The following is a 19,356-nucleotide window of genomic DNA, read 5'->3' as shown; positions in this document are numbered from 1 at the left end:
CAACTAAGGTTTTTATTCATACTATGGTTTAATGTAGTGTAAGAATTAGAGAGAAAAATATGTGTGTTGATTCTATCCCATCACATTTTCACCACTCAAACATATGCATATCATTTTTATTTGTCTATACCCACATGGAAAACTCTTGGATTGACTCACAAACAAGTCTCACACTCAGACTGATTCAAAGCTGACACTCACTGACTTACTACAATAAAGATAAAAGTGATGCAAGACAGAATTTTTTTGAATGCAGAAGTTCTGGTGTTTTATTTTGGTGTTTTATTTTTTAGATTGTAGGCTACTATGAATCATGCACTTACATGTGTCACAGGTCACATGGCTATATTTTCATTCATAGTCATGGATATTTTCATCACCTTTATGCTCAGTCATGCAAAAAATGAGACTCATGCCATGTATTATCCTCCAATATGAACCTAGAATATCGCTTTTATTTCATCATTATTACCTCTTCTTTTATGTTGTGGCCAATGTTTGCAAATTGTCATCACTTAGCAATTTTATATTGTTGGCCATGAATGATTAAATAACACTGTCAGAGTTGCCATACAAATAAAACCTGATTAATTTAGAAGTAAAATGATTTGATTTCAGATTGTTTAAAACTCCTTCATACTCAAATGCCAGAAAAAAGAGTTGGGTGAAAATTGTTGATTTGAATGAAGTTTGACCTAATGGTGTAACTAAGGCCTTGTCTGCACACAAAAATTGTACCTGTTTAACTACAGCTATATTCCTGCAGTTGATTATGGAAAAAAAACTAGACTGGTATAAGCACCTTTCGTACAGGTATAACTGCATCCATGCGAGGAGGGGTTAGACTGCTGTATCTATATTGCTGTAGTTAAACAGGTACAATATTTGGGTGCAGGCAAGGCCTTAGTTACATCATTGGGTCAAACTCCATTCAAATCAACAATTTTCACCCAACTCTTTATTCCGGCATTTGAGTTAAATAGCTGTTAACAAAAGGAAACAGGTACAAAGGAGTTTTAAACACAACTCTGACACAAATTGAGGGTGAGGCTCTTCAACTCTTCAACTGCCTTTGAGGAAATCCTGGGATTGGTTCTACCCCAGCCTGGATCCTGCCATAGACTGCAGTATTCTCAAGGCTGCTCTAAACTCTGATGGCTGCAAATGGCCTCGATGGACTGTTCTGGTAACCTGGATGCAGAGATGCCCCAGCCATGCTCTGCACATTGTGCGGCTAATGCAGGAGTCACTACAGCAGCTCTGTGCCACTCCCTGTAAACAAGGAACAGAAATTAGGCCACTGAAGTAATGAGGGGGCATTTCTTCAAAGACAACGAAATCCATAAAGGAACATCCAGGCATTATGCAAAGACTCATCTCTTCCCAACATGTTCAGTCTTCCCCAAACACACTATTCACACAAACAAATGTAAACACCCCTCAGTTGTTGCAAAAGCACTGTCAAATCTCACTAATCATGGAGCAGGTCCTCAAGGAATCAATTCTGAAGCACTTAGAGGAGAGGAAAGTGATCAGGAACAGTCAGCATGGATTCACCAAGGGCAAGTCATGCCTGTCTAATCTAATTGCCTTCTATGACGAGATAACTGGCTCTGTGGATGAGGAGAAAGCAGTGGACGTGTTATTCCTTGACTTTAGGAAAGCTTTTGACACGGTCTCCCACAGTATTCTTGCCAGCAAGTTAATGAAATATGGGCTGGATGAATGGACTATAAGGTGGATAGAAAGCTGGGTAGATTGTCAGGCTCAACAGGTAGTGATCAATGGCTCCATGTCTAGCTGGCAGCCGGTATCAAGCGGAGTGCCCCAAGGGTTGGTCCTAGGGCTGGTTTTGTTCAATATCTTCATTAATGATCTGGAGGATGGCATGGATTGCACCCTGAGCAAGTTTGCAGATGACACTAAACTGGGAGGAGAGGTAGATACGCTGGAGGGTAGGGATAGGATACAGAGGGACCTAGACAAATTAGAGGATTGGGCCAAAAGAAATCTGATGAGGTTCAACAAGGACAAGTGCAGAGTCCTACACTTAGGACGGAAGAATCCAATGCACCGCTACAGACTAGGGACTGAATGGCTCCGCAGCAGTTCTGCAGAAAAGGACCTACGGGTTATAGTGGACGAGAAGATGGATATGAGTCAACAGTGTGCCCTTGTTGCCAAGAAAGCCAATGGCATTTTGGGATGTATAAGTAGGGACATTGCCAGCAGATCGAGGAATGTGATCATTCCCCTCTATTCAACATTGGTGAGGCCTCACCTGGAGTACTGTGTCCAGTTTTGGGCCCCACACTACAAGAAGGATGTGGAAAAATTGGAAAGCGTCCAGCGGAGGGCAATAAAAATGATTAGGGGACTGGAATACATAACTTATGAGGAAAGGCTGAGGGAACTGGGATTGTTTAGTCTGCGGAAGAGAAGAATGAGGGGGGATTTGATAGCTGCTTTCAACTACCTGAAAGGGGGTTCCAAAGAGGATGGATCTAGACTGTTCTCAGTGGTAGCAGCTGACAGAACAAGGAGTAATGGTCTCAAGTTGCAGTATGGGAGGTTTAGGTTGGATATTAGGAAAAACTTTTTCACTAGGAGGGTGGTGAAGCACTGGAATGGGTTACCTAGGGAGGTGGTGGAATCTCCTTCCTTTGAGATTTTTAAGTTCAGGCTTGACAAAGCCCTGGCTGGGATGATTTAGTTGGGGATTGGTCCGCTTTGAGCAGGGGGTTGGACTAGATGACTTCCTGAGGTCCCTTCCAACCCTGATATTCTGTGATTCTATGATTCTAACTGACACAAGTTCCTCAGTGTTATCTGAATGAGCTGTTTCAACAGCCTTTTTTTTTTTTTTTTTGGACAGCGAAATAATCAGTATGGGACAAAATGTTCTATTTCCGGTACCTGTGATAAAAAAGAGATCTGGGAAATGGGCATATCAGAGGTGTTCACTGACCACACTGGTCTGTCTGGAATCACTTGGGAGCCAGAGAGCTGAAGGTTTCAAAAGTAAGTTCGTAATTTCTGTTGGTAAGAAGTGGATTTCTCTGAAGCTGTGATTATATTTTCATATTATTAAAGGGTCTGCTCCTACTGCCGTTGCAAATGTTGGAATTGCTCCTTCTGCATTTCAGGGAGCTCCAAGGGACATTGTGTCTCCATACATAGGTACAAAGCCTCCTAGCAGGTCTGTTGGAGCTGTACAAATCCACACCATGCCCTACCCAGGACACATTATATTTGTCTGCTATGTTTCTTATACTGTGCTGTTCCCTATAGTATGAGTATAGTATCTTTTTCCTCAGTGCAATTGCAATTGCAAAAGTAACTGACATTGTCTTTTCATGTTGTTGTGCCTGATCCTGCAGTCTGATGTAGATGAAACTCCTATGAAAGTCCTTGAGAATTTTTCTGGACTAGGTCTAGTGAGATCTATTTTCCACTAATCCTTTTCTTACCCTGCTCTTTCCGTACTAGTTGGCTTTCTGAAGAGCTTTGCTTTACAAAATTAGTTTATCCCTAGCCATTGTTCACTGATCTCTTCAAGGGTCTATTTGCTTGGGAGGTTGTCCACAACTTCCTGCTTAATGTTCTTCAGAGAGGAGCTGAGATGGCTGGAGCCACTATAGTGGATTTTAAGACTAATTCTCTAGTTTAACTTTCTCCTCCTACTATTACATTCAACAGGCTCTTCCTAATGATGATTATTACCCCACATCCTCTTTGGGGATAAATCATGAACCCTACTGACAAATAATGGATCAGCTTCTATATGTCAAGTGCTGACATTAATGGCTGGCTGAATTCCCATGAGCAAGTACAGACCATGATATGCTAATAACTATATCTAAATTTTATCAGATATTCCTCAAAAGTAAAATACTAATGTTCTAACTCCTAGGGTATGTCTTCACTGCACAGTTAATGTGGGCTTTTACCTGGGTTTTAGCCCAAACACCCCAACTTCCACTCAGGAAAAACTCTGACCCAGGCTTGGATGTGCTTTAAGCCCTGAATAGCTTATGCTGTTTGACAATGGATTAGAACCCAGGCTCTGGTTTAACTTAGCTCACTTTGCAGTGAGGGCATAAGCAAAATCATTGGAGTGATGATAGTCCTCCAACACCCTTCCCACAATTCCCCTGAAGGATAGACAAGTTCTTCCACAGTCAACTGGGAAAGAACCCTGGAGTGTTTCAGCACAAAGAGCCCAGGGATATGCTCCCAGACACACACAGGGGATTTCCTTGACTGAAGTCCAAAGCATATATTATAAGAGCCCCAGGTAAATCGTCTACACTGGCAAGTTTCTGTACCACAAACGTACCACAAATGCTGGAATTAAACTGCTATTGCGTGTCCACACTGTGCTCCTTGTGACTCTGGAGCACATCCATTTTAGCAGCCCTTGCAACAGCAAAGACCAGTGCATTGTGGTAGCTATCCCACTATGCAGCTAGCTGCAGGGTGTTTTGGAAAGGGTTTTCAATGCCTCATGGGGCAGGCACAGCAGGTCTCCCAATCCCATTGTTCCATGGGCATCCTACTACATTGCCAGCTGCTTTTCAACTGAAGGCAGGTTGGTGGTGACAGGGAGTGTGTGTGTGTGTGTGTGGATGGGGGGATAGAGGCAGTGTGTTTTGGGGGACAGAGAGTGTGTCAGCATGCTGTCTTATAAGTTCAGACAGCAGCAGGAAGCAACCAGTGCTGAGGCAGGGGGAGTGGGAAACCCTGACATCAGCCCCTGCCTCCCTCCCTGGGCTCTCTGCACAGCAATCTCTCTCTCTCTCCCTCTCTCTCTCTCTCTCTCTCTCTCACACACACACACACAAGCCTCTGTGTTCAACAGCACAAGCATTCCACATTAATGGCTTGCTGTGTGTCCCAGAGTAGATCAGCACAGCACACAAGGGATGTCAGAAATGGTGCTTTGAAAGGGGAGGGGCGAATGTCTCCAGGGCACCCGAGTTCAAAACAATGAGCAGAGCGGGCACTGGAGGCATTGTGGGACAGCTCCAGAGGCCAATTACAGCACAGAAAGCAATCCAGTGTCTATATGGGCAATAGATGGAGCCTCTGCACAAATAGCTTTACGACTCTCGTCGAGGTGGGTTTTTTTGCAGCGCTGCAACTGAGGAGTTTCTGCGCACAAAATGGCTTGGCCGTGTGTACATGTCTGCAGTTTGAGCGCAAAAAGTTGCTTTCCTGAGCAGAAACTTGCCAGTGTAGACAAGCCCTTAATAAAGAGGCCTAATTTCTTCTCAGTTTTGTAATTTGGAGTCAACAAATATGTTACCCAAACTTCACTGGAAACTGATTCCTGATAAGGTTTCTGCAGGATTGTGGTTTAAATTACAAAGTTTCTCAGTTTACTTGTGCTGTCCTCAAGTCCTAAATTTGGGGTTATTTTGTATCTTCTTTATCAGCCCGTTCACCACATCAGTGGCTGTTCCAGGGCAGGTACTGCCAGTCTGTCTCTTGATATTGCCAAGTACTGTCCACTCCCTGTGCTTCCGGCTCAGCACCTGCTGCTGGTCTGGAGTTGCAGACTGAGCTAAGCTACCAAGCCAGTTCCTTTCAAGTTCTATCTCTCCAGCAGGTTCTTTCATACATTTGCTATTCTTTTCTACTAATAGTTCACCCCCATTTTCTGCATGCTCCAGCTTTCTGCTGGTCCCTCCCATAAAACAAAGGAAGTTCCAGAAAAAAACAAAGGAAGTTCCAGAAAAGCTCTCTCTGAGCGCAAGTGGACTGGGGGACTGGTAAACAACAACTGAGGTCACAAACTTCTAAAATGTACCAACTGAGGAATTGCTTCATCAGGATGTTAACTATGAGTGACAGCTACTGTTATTGAATAAAGAAACATTGCAACCATTCCCCAGCTAATATGTTCTGTTCCCATTTTAAATACATGGTGCCAAAGAACATAATTCTAGAATACACATAGCCATTGCTTCAGCAGTCAGAGAATAGCTGGCCCTACCTGAAATCCTGAAAATGTTATCAAAGCTTTGATATATCGTAAATGTACTTATCTGTCACCTCAAGCCTGGGCTAAGATAAGAAGGAGAATCAATTACTTTACAAGTCATTGACCTTCTGCTCTGTGCTTTGATCTGGAGTCCACATCACCTCGTTAGTAACCACTGAATTACCACTGCTTTACACAAGCAGAATCCCCTGGAATTGGGATCACTAGTGAAGGGCCTCCCCTCTCTCTCTCTCTCTCTCTCTCTCTCTCTCTCTCTCTCTCTCGTGCGCACATGCACGCACACACACACACACACACAAAACCTACATTAAAAACTATTATTAAGGCTGCAAAGTCAAGGCCTCAGAAGTCAGATGATGCCAGAACTAAGGTTGCCCATGTAACCTTAATTCAGCCCCAATGTGAGCATGAATTATGCCACAGTTTTTAATTATGTGATTGCTTATTATTTTTACACTCATTCCTCGTCCTCATTCAGTCTCAGTTACTGTCCCTTCTCTGGTCCCTTGCCCCAGTCTCTTTGTCCAGCCAATCCCAGTTCTCCCCTAATCCCAGATCCTTGTCTCCTCTTCCCACTGCCCATTCTCCAGTGGTTCTTAGCCCCTATCTCCCCCTCCCACCAGTTCCTCATCCAATCTCATTGCCCCTCTCCTAGCCAACTGGCTTCCAGTCCTGCCATTTTTCTCACAGATTCCTAGTCTTGATTTTGGGCTCCCAGTTCCAGCCTCCTTGTCCTTCCTATATTTAAGTGATTTTTAATGAGCTAGAACAGTGGTTCTCAAACTTCATTGCACTACAACCCCCTTTACTACAAGACCCTTGTAGGGGGGACCGAAGCCTGAGCCTGCCTGAGCCCTGCTTCCTAGGACAGGGCCCAAGGACTTCAGTCCCAGGCAGGGGCCTGTAACCTGAGCTCTGCTAGCCAGAGCTGAAGCCCTCGGGCTTTGGCCGCAGGCCCTGGGGTTTGGGCTGAAGCTTTAGCAAGTCTAACGCCAACCTTAGCACCCCCATTAAAACAGAGTCATGACCCAATTTGGGGGCCCAACCCACACACAGTTTACGAACTGCTGAGCTAGACAAAACTTTGTATTCTTTGTCCTCATTTGTCCACACATCTGGGCAGAGTTTCATTCATAGGCATTGGCTGACTCCTTAACTCCTTCATAGAGCAATAGACATTGTCTGATTGGCGTCTCATACTGGCACTCTTTCATTATACATTTAGCCCCGCTCTCCAGCCTTCCATCTTTGCTTGCTGTCTTCCACTTCCTCTATACCTTTGTTGCCCCTAGCCTCCATTTGAGGGAGGGAACGTTATTGTCCCTCTGTGGCCCTGCAGCAATTTGACTATGTGAGGAGCCACTGAGCACTTCTGAAAATCCCACCCAGGTGAGCAGTTAGGACCTTTCACATGCCTGTCCACGAGCACACAATCCTTTTAGAAAATGAGTCTCCAGAGAGTTATTTTAAAATAAACACGTGGGCAATGCAAACTACCAAACTGACCATAGAAAACCATTGGAAAATTCTGACACTGGTGTAAAGGACACCAGTAATCCTAGTTCTAATCACACTAGCCATAGATTTGCTCTCAGGTCTAATGTGAACAAGGTCCCAGGCAGGAAATGCGTGAGCAGCAAAATCTGTGGAGGGGAGAAAAAAAATCACTTGTGAAAAGGAGTAAAAAAGGCCCAGACTGGGAGTTAGGCACCTAAATATCTTTGAGGATCTGGGCCAAAATGACCCATCTTACATTTATTGTCTCCTCTACCGTATGAGAATGGGGGATATATTAAAAAAGGAGAAGGATGCAGCTTATAGTGCGACTCGGAAATTTGTCCCCAATCCGTCAGAGGCTTTCCAGTCAGACACACAAAGAAAGCTGTGTGCGTGGATTCCAGGGTACAATTTCCCCACTCCAGCATGGCTGTCTCCCATGACGTGCTGTCACTGAATTCCTCATCTAGGGAGCACATTCTGATCTCTCTGCTGGGAGTTTATGATCATCTGAACCCCAATAACGCATTCAGCTTTTAGGCCCTGGCCCAGGAAAGCATATTGTGAAGAGTGGTCACTTCTGGGCAAAAACACTTCAGTGGTGGTGGAGCTCCAATCACATACTGTTTGCATAGGGAGGCTTCTGCAGGCAAGGGGGCCAGCAAGAAACCCTGTTCCTTCTGCCCTCTGCCGTCCCTGGCTTGTAGCTCGAATCTGCACTGCATGGGTGAAAGGTGGGCAAAATGTCCCAGAAAAACAAGCTTCATCATTGTTTGCTCTGCATCCTCTCTCCTAATTTTTATTTGATCTGATTAATGATTAATGGAGAACACTGCTGTTCAGCAATAATTAATAGAGCAAGGAGCAGTCCAGATCAGATGGACCCAGTAGGATCCTTTGCAATGTACTGTGAGTACTGTCTTACTTTTTCCTTGGATCCCTTTGATTTCTGATTATCTGTATTATATGCACTTTAGTTTATGGAATTATTTAGTTTCCATGGGGGTGACTTTGTAACAGGTAAAGAGAACACCCTGTTCTGTTTTAAAAAAAAAACAAAAATGCACAAAACACTCAAGGGGCCAGTATAAATTCCTCAAGGGGTGGAGGAGGGAGCTAGGACAAAGCAACTGCAGTTTATATTTTAAATGAAGGGAAACTATCAACATTTTGACTAAAATGGCAGAAAAACATACTAGGAAGCCATGTAGACCTCTGCAGAGAGATTATTGCCAGAGATCCATTAATGACCCTTCCATTGTATTTGCCTTTTCGGAAACTGTACCAAAAATAGGTTTCAGAGTAGCAGCTGTGTTAGTCTGTCTTCGCAAAAAGAAAAGGAGTACTTGTGGCACCTTAGAGACTAACCAATTTATCTGAGCATAAGCTTTCGTGAGCTACAGCTCACTTCATCGGATGTCATTGGCAGTAGAAACCCAAGCATGAATTCTGTAGGGAACACTGCACCTTGTGTTTTATAGCATATTTTTATTGAATTAGCAGTTTATAATGACTTGGTAAACTGTGGAAGGCAAATATAGCAGCAACAGCAATCCTGAAGTGTAGATTATAAAAGTAAATTCTGTTTGTAATCCAAGTTTTACTGGGAAAAGGTGTTCTGAAAGTTTTCAGTCTTTTGCAAGTTTATATGAACCTTAATACGATCTAAGCTATCTCATTTGAGAGAGCATGTGATCTCATAACAAATTTATCAGGAAGCATATATTTCTTCTGAGAGTTATTGGCATCTGAAATGTGAAATCTTGAAAGTGAGCCTTTTACATTTTTGAGAAAGGAATCTGTTTCTAGATCCATGCCCTGCTGTCATTAGTTCTGGCTCTTTGTGACAGATTAAAAAGGCCATATACAAACATTTGTGTCTTGGAAAGGTGAGTTCTATGAACTGGCCTGGAATGTGATATCAGTGGGACAAATTCATCCATAGTGTAGCTCCAGTGGATTCCATGACAGGTGTTAATCACTGAATAGTAAGCAACAGATCTCATAGTACACAGGAAAAAAGGAATACTTTTCTTAACTAACTTCTGTAAATCTAAATATTTTACAGAATAAATCCAAAGGAAAATGAAGCCCACCCTCTCTGTGTGTTTGTTACTGACTGGACTTCAAGCAGTCAGTCATTGTCATCGCCAGCCTGATCACCGCAATGACTGGGATGGTCATAAAGATGCATCCACCAGGGAACACAATTGCCCTGTTGAAGAAGTTTATCCATGTGAAAGCAAGGCCTACTTCAAACTGGCCCCCAGCAATATTGACTTCGCATTTAGATTTTACAAGCAAGTTATATCAGAGGCAGCTGACAAAAATATTTTCTTCTCTCCCATAAGCATCTCTACTGCCTTTGCAATGCTGGCACTTGGGGCTAAATCAGCTACTCTGAATCAGATTCACAAAGGACTCACCTTTGACCTGAACAAGACTCAGGAAAAGGAGATACATGAAGGCTTTTGCCACCTCATTTGTGCACTAAACCGTCCAGACAGGGAGATCCAGCTGAATATGGGAAATGCCCTTTTCCTAAGAGAGACACTGAAACCACTAAAAAAGTTTTTAGAAGATGTTAAAAACTTTTATAAATCAGAAGTTTTTTCTAGTGACTTTAACAATTCTACCAATGCTGTGAAACAGATCAATAATTACATTGAGAAGAAAAGCCACGGGAAAATTGTTGATTTAGTCCAGGATCTTGATCCACTCACTGTAATGATTCTCATTAACTACGTTTTCTTTAAAGGTAAGAGCTGTTATAACGTGGGCGTTTACTGCAACCATGAGCTATGGAAGGTTGACTAAAATCTAGGACAATAAAATTTCAATTTATATTTTAAATGAAGGGACCCTGTCATCATTGCTGGGCCTGTTAATTGCTCTATCTGGAAAATACTCCAATCTGGAAAGTCATTCTATAAGATTGCAAATGTGTTTTTTTCCTCACATAAGAGTGGAAGAAACTGATTTTGAAGCAAATACCTACAATTCTATGCAACATATATTAATCTGATGGATATATACAGGCTCAGTTTAGACATGATGTTCATAACTCTGTCAGTTAATAGTGGCCTTTAATCATCTAAGAGAATAGCACTAAAGCCTAGCTTCATAAAATCGAGAGGTGTATCAACTTATAAAACAAATTTGCTGTAAATAAAGGTGCAGGATCAGATCCTGTGGGCTTAGTGCACTTGAATTAGTCTGATTCATACTAATATTTCCTTTTTGCAGTATATTCAATTGCATTCTCTTTCTTTTTTGCCATAAGCCGATTGGGAAAAGCCCTTTAATTATTTTTACACAAAAGAAGAGGATTTTTTTGTGGATGGGGAAACCTCTGTTAAAGTTAATATGATGTACCGCAAGGGCAGTTACAAACATCACTATGATAAGGAGCTGTCTTGCTGGCTGGTGCAAATACCTTACAGCGGAAAGGCTGTCGCATTGTTTATTCTGCCTGATGAAGGAAAAATGAAGGAGGTGGAAAAAGCTCTCATGAATAAAACTTTGTCTAAATGGAAAAAGGCCTTCAAAGAAAGGTAATCTTTTAGCTACAGCTACATTAAGAAATGTTTTACTGCAACAAAGGAGGGCAACAAAAATGATTAGGGTTGGAGCACATGGCTTATGAGGAGAGGCTGAGGGAACTGGGATTGTTTAGTCTGCAGAAGAGAAGAATGAGGGGGGATTTGATAGCTACTTTCAACTACCTGAAAGGGGGTTCCAAAGAGAATGGAGCTAGACTGTTCTCAGTGGTACTAGATGATAGAACAAGGACTAATGGTCTCAAGTTGCTGTGGGAGAGGTTTAGGCTGGATATTAGGAAAAACTTTTTTACTAGGAGGGTGGTGAAGCACTGGAATGGGTTACCTAGGGCGGTGGTGGAATCTCCTTCCTTAGAGGTTTTTGTTAAGGTCAGGCTTGACTGGCTGGGATGATTTAGTTGGGGATTGGTCCTGCTTTGAGCAAGGGGTTGGACTAGATGACCTCCCGAGGTCCCTTCCAACCCTGATATTCTATGATTCTATGAAATTAGGACAGAATCTCACATGAAAACAAACTATTAAGAGCAGATAGTTCAGCTGAAATCTGCAGACAGAGGGCCCCTTAAAGAACAGGCTTCCCTTTCCTTTCATGAAAAGGGGCAGATGGGAAGGATGATTTAGTGGATAGGACCTTGAACTATGACTCAGGAGACCTGCGTTCAGTTCCTGGCTCATCCACAGATTTCCTTGGGCAGGTCACTTTATCTGATGTTTGCCCAGGTTCCCCATCTGTAAAATGAAGATAATACTTCCCTCCCTCACAGGGGAACGGTGAAAAAAACATTTATTCATTAATTGTGAGGCACTCAGGTAGTGTAGTGATGAGGGCCATACACAGTCTGTTGCTTCTGTGGCAGGATCAGGGTCTGCATGGGGACTAGGTGAGTTCTCACCAGGTGAGAAGTAGAATACTATGCTCTCCCAATGATCCTGTGATGATTATATAGAAAACGTACTAGAGCATGGGGGTTCTGTGATGGGCAGGGTATGGAACCTTAGTCCAAACTTACCCTCCAGGGCAGTGGTTCTCAACTGTGGTCCATCGCTTGTTCAGGGAAAGCCCCTGGTGGACCAGGCCGGCTTGTTTACCTGCCACATCCACAGGTTTGGCTGATCGCGGCTCCCACTGGCTGCGGTTCGTCGCTCCAGGCCAATGGGGGCTGCAGGAAGCGGCGTGGGCCGAGGGATGTGCTGGCCGCCCTTCCCGCAGCCCACATTGGCCTGGAGTGGCGAACCACGGCCAGTGGGAGCCGCAGTTGGCTGAACCTGCGGACACGGCAGGTAAACAAACCGGCCCGGCGCACCAGGGGCTTTCCTTGAACAAGCGGTGGACCACAGTTGAGAACCACTGTTCTAGGAGTATGTCTACACTGCAATAAAAACCCGTGGCATGGAGTCTCACATCCTGTGTCAGTGACTTAGGTTCGTGGGACTCAGGCAGAGCTGGAGTGTGGACTGTGACTGGACTGTGTGTGGACTGTGGCTGCAGTCCAGACTCTGAGACCCAACACCTTGCAGAGTCTCAGAGCTGACATATCAGCCTGAGGGTCTACCTGGGCCAGCTGCAGCCATGCTGTGGATCTTTTATTGCAGTGTAGACATACACTTAGGTTCCTCCCGTGTGTTTTACTTGGGGGGAAAGGTGACCCAGGTCTAAGTTACACACACCAAGTTGTCACTCTCTGTACTGACTGCAGAGGCAGTGTGGTCCAGTGGGAAGGCACTGAGCAGGGAGTCAAATGACTGGGGTCCTTTTCTGGGCTTTGCTACTCATCTGCTGTGTGACCATCTCTCTGTGCCCCAAGCCAGGTCTACACTTAAAACTTAGGTCGACATAGCTTTGGTGCTGAGGGGTATGAAAAATCCACAAAGTGCTGTAGCTATGCCAACCTAACCCTCTGTGTGGACACAGCTAGGTCAATGGAAAAATCCTCCATCAACCTAGCTACCATCACTTGATGCGGTGGAGTTCCTACAGTGATTGACAAAGTCCTTCTGCCTCTGTAGGCTGAGTCTAACTATTGGGTTATAGAGCCATAGCTACAGTACCACAGCTAGGCTGCTGTAGCACCCATAGTGTAGACATGGCCTCAGTTTCTCCATTTGTAAAATGGGGCTAATGATACTGATACTGAGAGACTTACCAATGAATTCCCTGATAGTGGGGAGTATGCATCTGGCACGGGCACCTTTGCCACCACACCTTGCCACAGGTTTCCTTATGTCCCCGGACAGGGGACTTGTTGAGACTTGTATGTGGCATGGCCAGAATACTACTCCACTCTGGCAATTGCCAGGTGGCAGATGGCCTATTGGAGCACCTTAACCTGCTGCCCGAAATTAGAATACTACCAAGGCTTCTCTAATCTACACTAGGCCCAGGGCCATCATAAAATAGCTCCAGAATGAGTGAACTACAGTGGAATCTTGCATAAAGTGGTATAGTTGAGAATATAGGCCTTGGACAAGGAACTCTCTTCCATAGATACTCAGTCCTTCCTCAAACACACTGTTCAAACCTGCTGGTCAAATACAGCACGCAGACTCTTTAACAGTTTGAGAGGAAAATACAAGTGCCACCAACTTGACCCTATTCTGTAGTGGTCTCTGAATGAGACGATTTGCCAGAAATTTTCTGTATTTCTTTTTTAACAGAACAATATATCTGCACATTCCAAAATTTTCTATTTCTGGTACCTATGACATAAAAGAGATATTCCAGAAAATGGGTGTGATCGATGTGTTCACTGACCAAGCTGATCTGTCTGGGATCACTGAAAAGTCTGAACTAAAGGTTTCAAAAGTAAGTTTGTAAACAAAGATGGTAACAAATGGATTTGTCTGTTCCTACAAATGTTACATTTATGTTTTATAACATTGAAGGGTTTGATCCTGCTCTCATTGAACTCATTGGCAAAACTCACTCCAACACCAGTGGGTACAAAGAAAAGGGGACAAAGAGAGTCTGTCTCTGCTAAAATTGAGAATTAACATGCTTAGAAGGGATTACACATGTGTACAGAGGCTGGAGGACATCAGGAAAAGACAAGTACAAAATAAAATAATATTTTGGCCATTATATAGAATTATTAAAAGGTAACAAATTGGACTTGGCAAAATATTCTCTAACTCTCATTAGAGATAGGCTTGGAAGTAGAGTCCTACGCGGATACAAATTTATATCCGCAGATGCAGATATCTGTGGATATAAATCTCTATCCGCGGAATCACAGAGCTCTCCCAGGAACTGCAGCAGCCAAAGGAGCAGAACGTGGGACTGCCGCTCCCAGGAGCCAGGGCCCCACACTAGCAGCTCCTCCGGCGTGGCTGTACTGCCTGCAGCCCTGCCCCCATCTCTTCCACACAGCTATCTGCATCTCCTGTCTGGGGGCGGGCATGCTGCTTGAACACAAAAGTGCGACCAGGGACAGCTGCCGGTGAGCCTGGTGTCCACTCGCAGTGGCCGCGACTGGGGGTAGTACAGCCGACCCAGAGGAGCTGCCAGCGCTAGGCGCTAGCTCCTGGGAGCAGCAGCCCCACGTTCTGCTCCTTTCGCCGCTGCAGTTCCCGGGAGAGTCCTGCAGTTCTGTGGATATCGATTTATATCCATGAATATCTGCATCCATGGATATCAGTTGGTACCCGCACATGGCTCTACTTGGAAGGACTACATTTTTATCAATAAATGTCGATTTAACCATAGTCACACAAACCAATGAAAAAAAAATTTCCATCAATGATAATCTAAATTAACGGCTAGGCAGAGTAAGAAAAAATGTTCCTTGAGAATGTATAAGAGAATGATTTAAGGATATTTACTTTGTATGTTTGGACATGTGATGTTGACGATTTGTGTTTCAGTGGTTGTAAAGGGATAACACTTTGAATCTCAACATTTACTGTCACTAAATAATTATTATCGGCCCCCCGCCCATAATTTCCTGCAACTGTGAAAATGTAAATGAATAAAAAGAAAAAAGCATAGAAACTTGTAATTTTGCACAACTATGAAAATGTAAATAAATCAATATAGAAAAATGCTTAAAAATAAACATTGATATTATCCATCAACATTATTTTTAAAAAATCTCGTATTCTGCCAACCATCAACATAATGCCTCACCAACATCTTTGAATTCTTTGGTGGGGGGCTCAACACACATGTACACAAGGGTGATCCAGTGGGTATAGTGTGCTTTGACTTTCAGGAAGCCTTTAACAAGGTCCATCACAAAAGGCTCTTTAGCAAAGTAAGTAGTCATGGGATAAAAGGAAAGATCCTCTCATGGATCAGTAACCAGTTAAAAGGGAAAAAAAAGAGTAAGAATAAATCATCCGTTTTCAGAATGGAGGGAGGTCCCAAGAATCTGGACTGGAACCAGTGATGTCCAACATCTTCATAAATGATCTGGAAAAAGGGGTAAACAGAAGGAGTTTTTCTGCCAGCATACTAACACCGCCTCAATGTTAGCTAAGCCAACAGAAGCACTTTTATCAGCTTAGCTACCTCTACACTGGCATTGCTATATCTGCTAGGAGGTGTGGGTTTTTCACATGTGCGGCCAACCTACCTATTCCAGCAACACACTTTGCAGTGTAGACTTGGCCTTACCCTAGCTGATTCTTAACAGTTGATTTTCTAAAGAACGGTGTTTTAAAAGTAAACAAGTTTATCTCTTGCTATTATTCAGGGCTCAATAGCCAATGTAATGTTTTGCTTCATTTCCTTGCAGGTCATTCACAAGGCTGTATTGAATGTTCATGAGAACGGCACTGAGGCTGCAGGAGTCACTGTCGTGGAAATTTCATGGAGGTCTGGTCAAATTTCTGCTCCTCCTCGAATTAAATTCAACAGGCCCTTCTTGCTGATGATTTTTGATAGGCATACCCGCAGCATCCTCTTCTTGGGGAAAATCATAAACCCTAGTGGAAAATAAGTGATCAGCTGCTGATCATGTGTGCAGTGCTTCCACGTAGTGCTGGCAAAATTCAGGTGATTCAGCAAAGGACATGCACAGTGCTAGGGACTGTATTTAGACCATTATTCACGTACATTCCTAAACCCACAAAACATGAATGTAGCATTTCCTTGCCTATAAACAGCTGATATTTCTTCCTTGCTGTGTACAACTTACATCATAACAAATCACCAATAATCTAAATAAATCTGATTTCCTTTCCCCTGTTTTGTAAGTAGTCCTTACTGAAAGGCTCCTGTGCGGTCTTTAAGATACAAAGGGCTTGGCTACAAAAACAATTAGCCCACCACGAGCTGGGGTGTGAATCTACCCTGCACTAGCCTGCTGTGGACTTACTGTCAGTTTGCACCCTGCTGACATGCATTAACAGTTTGTTAATGTGCTTTGAGCTCCTTCCAAAGGGAGCTAGATCAGAATGCTCTAATGAAGTGACACACGTGAGCAGGGTATACATGGACAGTTAGACCACAGCAAGGTAGGGCAGGATAGATTAGCAATCCCAGTTTGCCATGGTCTAATTGTTCGTGTAGACAAGACTAAAGTCTCTCAGATGAGTTGTTTTAACAACAGACTTGTTTTATCAACGTGATTAACTGACTGGTGATGATTGTTCCCAGCATCCTGTTCTTTGATACGGCAAGGAATTCCTGGTCTGGTCTCTTCTACTGTGGGTCCAGGTGCTGGTCTGAAGTTGCAGATTCAGCTACTGGGTTAATTTTCTTTCGGGGTTTGTCTACACAGGGAAAAAGCCTGCAGTAGCTGGTGTACACTAGGTAATGCACACTAGGCACTCTGCACTAATTCCCTGTGTATAGACTCTTACTGTGGACCAAGATCAGGTCTACACTACAGACCTATGTCATTTGTAACTACATCGCTCAGGGGTGTGAAAAATCCATGCCCCTGAGTGACGTAGTTATACTGACCTAACTCCCTATGTAGATAGCACTATGTTGGTGAAAGAGCTTCTCCGGTTGACATAACAACCGCCTCTCGGGGAGGTGGATTAGCTACGCCAACAGGAGAGCTCTGTCCTGTCAGCCTAGGAGCTTTTTCACTTAAGTGCTGCAGCAGCTCAGCTGCGTTGATACAGCATTTTAAGTGTAGACCTGCCCTAAGCATTCCTTTGTGGGCATTAGCTTAATGCCCTTTGGAAGCGTTCTAAGCTAACTGAGGGCACTCAGTGCACTGGAGGAGTGTCATTCCACAGAGAGTTAGAGAGGAGAAGACCGTGCACTTTAAATTCACACCCTAGCTTACTGTGCACTAACTTCCTCATATAGCCAAGCCCCTGGTCTGCACAAGAAAGGGTTTGTCGGTATAGTAGCTATTACCGGCATTTCTGCATATGCAAACCTCCACCCACAGTGGAGACAGCGTATACAGGCAAAAGAGGTGGGTTTTTTTGGCCAGAATAGCTTATGCTACTTCCCCAAATGAAATAAACTGTAGCAGCAAAAAATTGCTGGTATAACTGTGTCCACACAAGGGCTTTTTGCTGGTATGTTATTAAATCTTATAAAAATTCACACCCTTAAAGGATATTATTATACCGCCAAAAATTTCCACTGTTGACCTGCCTTATTCTCTCCAAAAGTTCTCGTTTTGCCTACCAACAGTTCACCTCTGTCGTCACATATTCTAGCTATCTTGTTAGTCTTTCCTCTAAAACAGAGGAAGGTGGAGACAAATTATAACTCCACAACACCTGTTCTTGTGCAGCACACTGGGGCCATGGAACTTTCTTAGGGACTTCTAAACTACTTTTAAACTCACAGAAGTAACACAGACTCACATATAAAATGCAGATACTGTCTGAGGAACTGCCTTTCCAAATGTTAACTGCATTATTGCGACTGTTACTGACTAAAGAAACATTGGGACCTGAAATTTTGAGTCTGGAACCTGCCTGAGTCTAATTTTTTTGCTTTTGTGTTGTATCATTTTTCAGTAACTTTTAATCAATTAATGCCATTTTAAGATATTAGCAACATTAAAATTTTCAGTGTCAAAGTCTCTTTGTGGTTCTCATTATTCTAAAGCAATAAATTAATACTACTATTAATGAACTGTAGAGTCTGCTGATAAGGTGAGTCCAGAAATTTTGTACAGCAAACAAGGATCAAACATCATCACTGAAAATTTTCTTTAAACTTTGAACAGATCAATATGGTCATAGATTAACACAATTTGTTGGGGAAGAGTCAACATGGCTTTTGAAAGGGAAGCCATACCTCACCAATCTATTAAAATTCTTTGAGGGGGTCAACAAACATGTGGACATGGGTGATCCAGTAGGTATATTGGACTTGAACTTTCAGAAAGCCTTTGACAAGGTCCTTCCGCAAAGGCTGTTAAGCAAAGTAAGTGGTCATGGAAGAAGAGGGAAGCCCCTCAGATGGACCAATAACTGATTAAAAGACAGGAAACAAAGGGTAGGAATAAATGGACAGTTTTAACACTGGAGAGAGGTAAATAGTGGTGCCCCCCAGGCATCTGTACTGGAACCTGTGCTGTTCAACATATTCATAAATGATCTGAAAAAGGGGTAAACAGTGAGGTGGCAAAATTTGCAGACGATACAAAATTACTCATGCTAGTTAAGCCCAAAGCTGACTGCGAGGAGACACAAATGGATCTCACGAAACTGGGTGACTGGGCAATAAAATGGCAGATGAAATTCAATGTTGATAAATGCAAAGTAATGCACATTGGAAAACATAATCCCAGCTATACATATAAAATGATGGGATCTAAATTAGCTGTTACTACTCAAGTAAATTTTTTGGAGTCATTGCAGATGGTTCTCTGAAAACACCCACTCAATGTGCAGCAGTAGTCAAAAAAGCTAACAGAATGTCAGGAACAATTAGGAAAGGGATAGATAATAAGACAGTAAATATCATAATTCCACTACATAAATCTATGGTACATCCACACCTGCAGGCAGTTCGGTTGCCCCCATCTCAAAAAAGCTATGAAAAGGTACAAGGAAGGGCAACAGAAATAATTAAGGGTGTGGAACATCTTTCATATGATGAGAGATTAAAAAGCCTGGGACTTTTCAGGTTGGAAAAGAAACAACTAAGGCGGGAATATGCTATAGGGCTATAAAATCATGGATGGTGTGGAGAAAGTGAATAAGGAAGTGTTCTCGACTCGCATAACACAAGAGCCAGGGGTCACCCAATGAAATTAATGGCAGCAAGTTTAAAACAAACAAAACAAAGTATTTCTTCACACAATACACAGTCAACCTGTGGGACTCTTTGCCAGAGGATGTTGTGAAGGCCAAGCCTATAACAGGGTTCAA

At 43.2% G+C, this 19,356-nt stretch overlaps 1 protein-coding gene across 1 annotated transcript; it reads left to right on the top strand.

The window, feature by feature from the left end:
* The first annotated feature begins 8,170 nt into the window (after positions 1 to 8,170).
* Positions 8,171 to 18,056, top strand: LOC125639014 (alpha-1-antitrypsin-like). The gene is made up of 5 exons (XM_048855413.2): positions 8,171 to 8,413; positions 9,573 to 10,262; positions 10,788 to 11,058; positions 13,720 to 13,867; positions 15,798 to 18,056. The coding sequence occupies exons 2-5, from the start codon at positions 9,590 to 9,592 to the stop codon at positions 15,999 to 16,001; spliced, it is 1,296 nt and encodes a 431-aa protein (XP_048711370.2). The 5' UTR covers positions 8,171 to 8,413; positions 9,573 to 9,589; the 3' UTR covers positions 16,002 to 18,056.
* Positions 18,057 to 19,356: the final 1,300 nt, after the last annotated feature.

The sequence above is a fragment of the Caretta caretta genome, chromosome 6 (genome assembly GCF_965140235.1).
Source record: "Caretta caretta isolate rCarCar2 chromosome 6, rCarCar1.hap1, whole genome shotgun sequence".
NCBI lineage: Eukaryota > Metazoa > Chordata > Testudines > Cheloniidae > Caretta > Caretta caretta.
The sequence above is the reverse complement of the archived record's forward strand: the minus strand, read 5'-3'. Positions and strand labels throughout refer to the sequence as shown.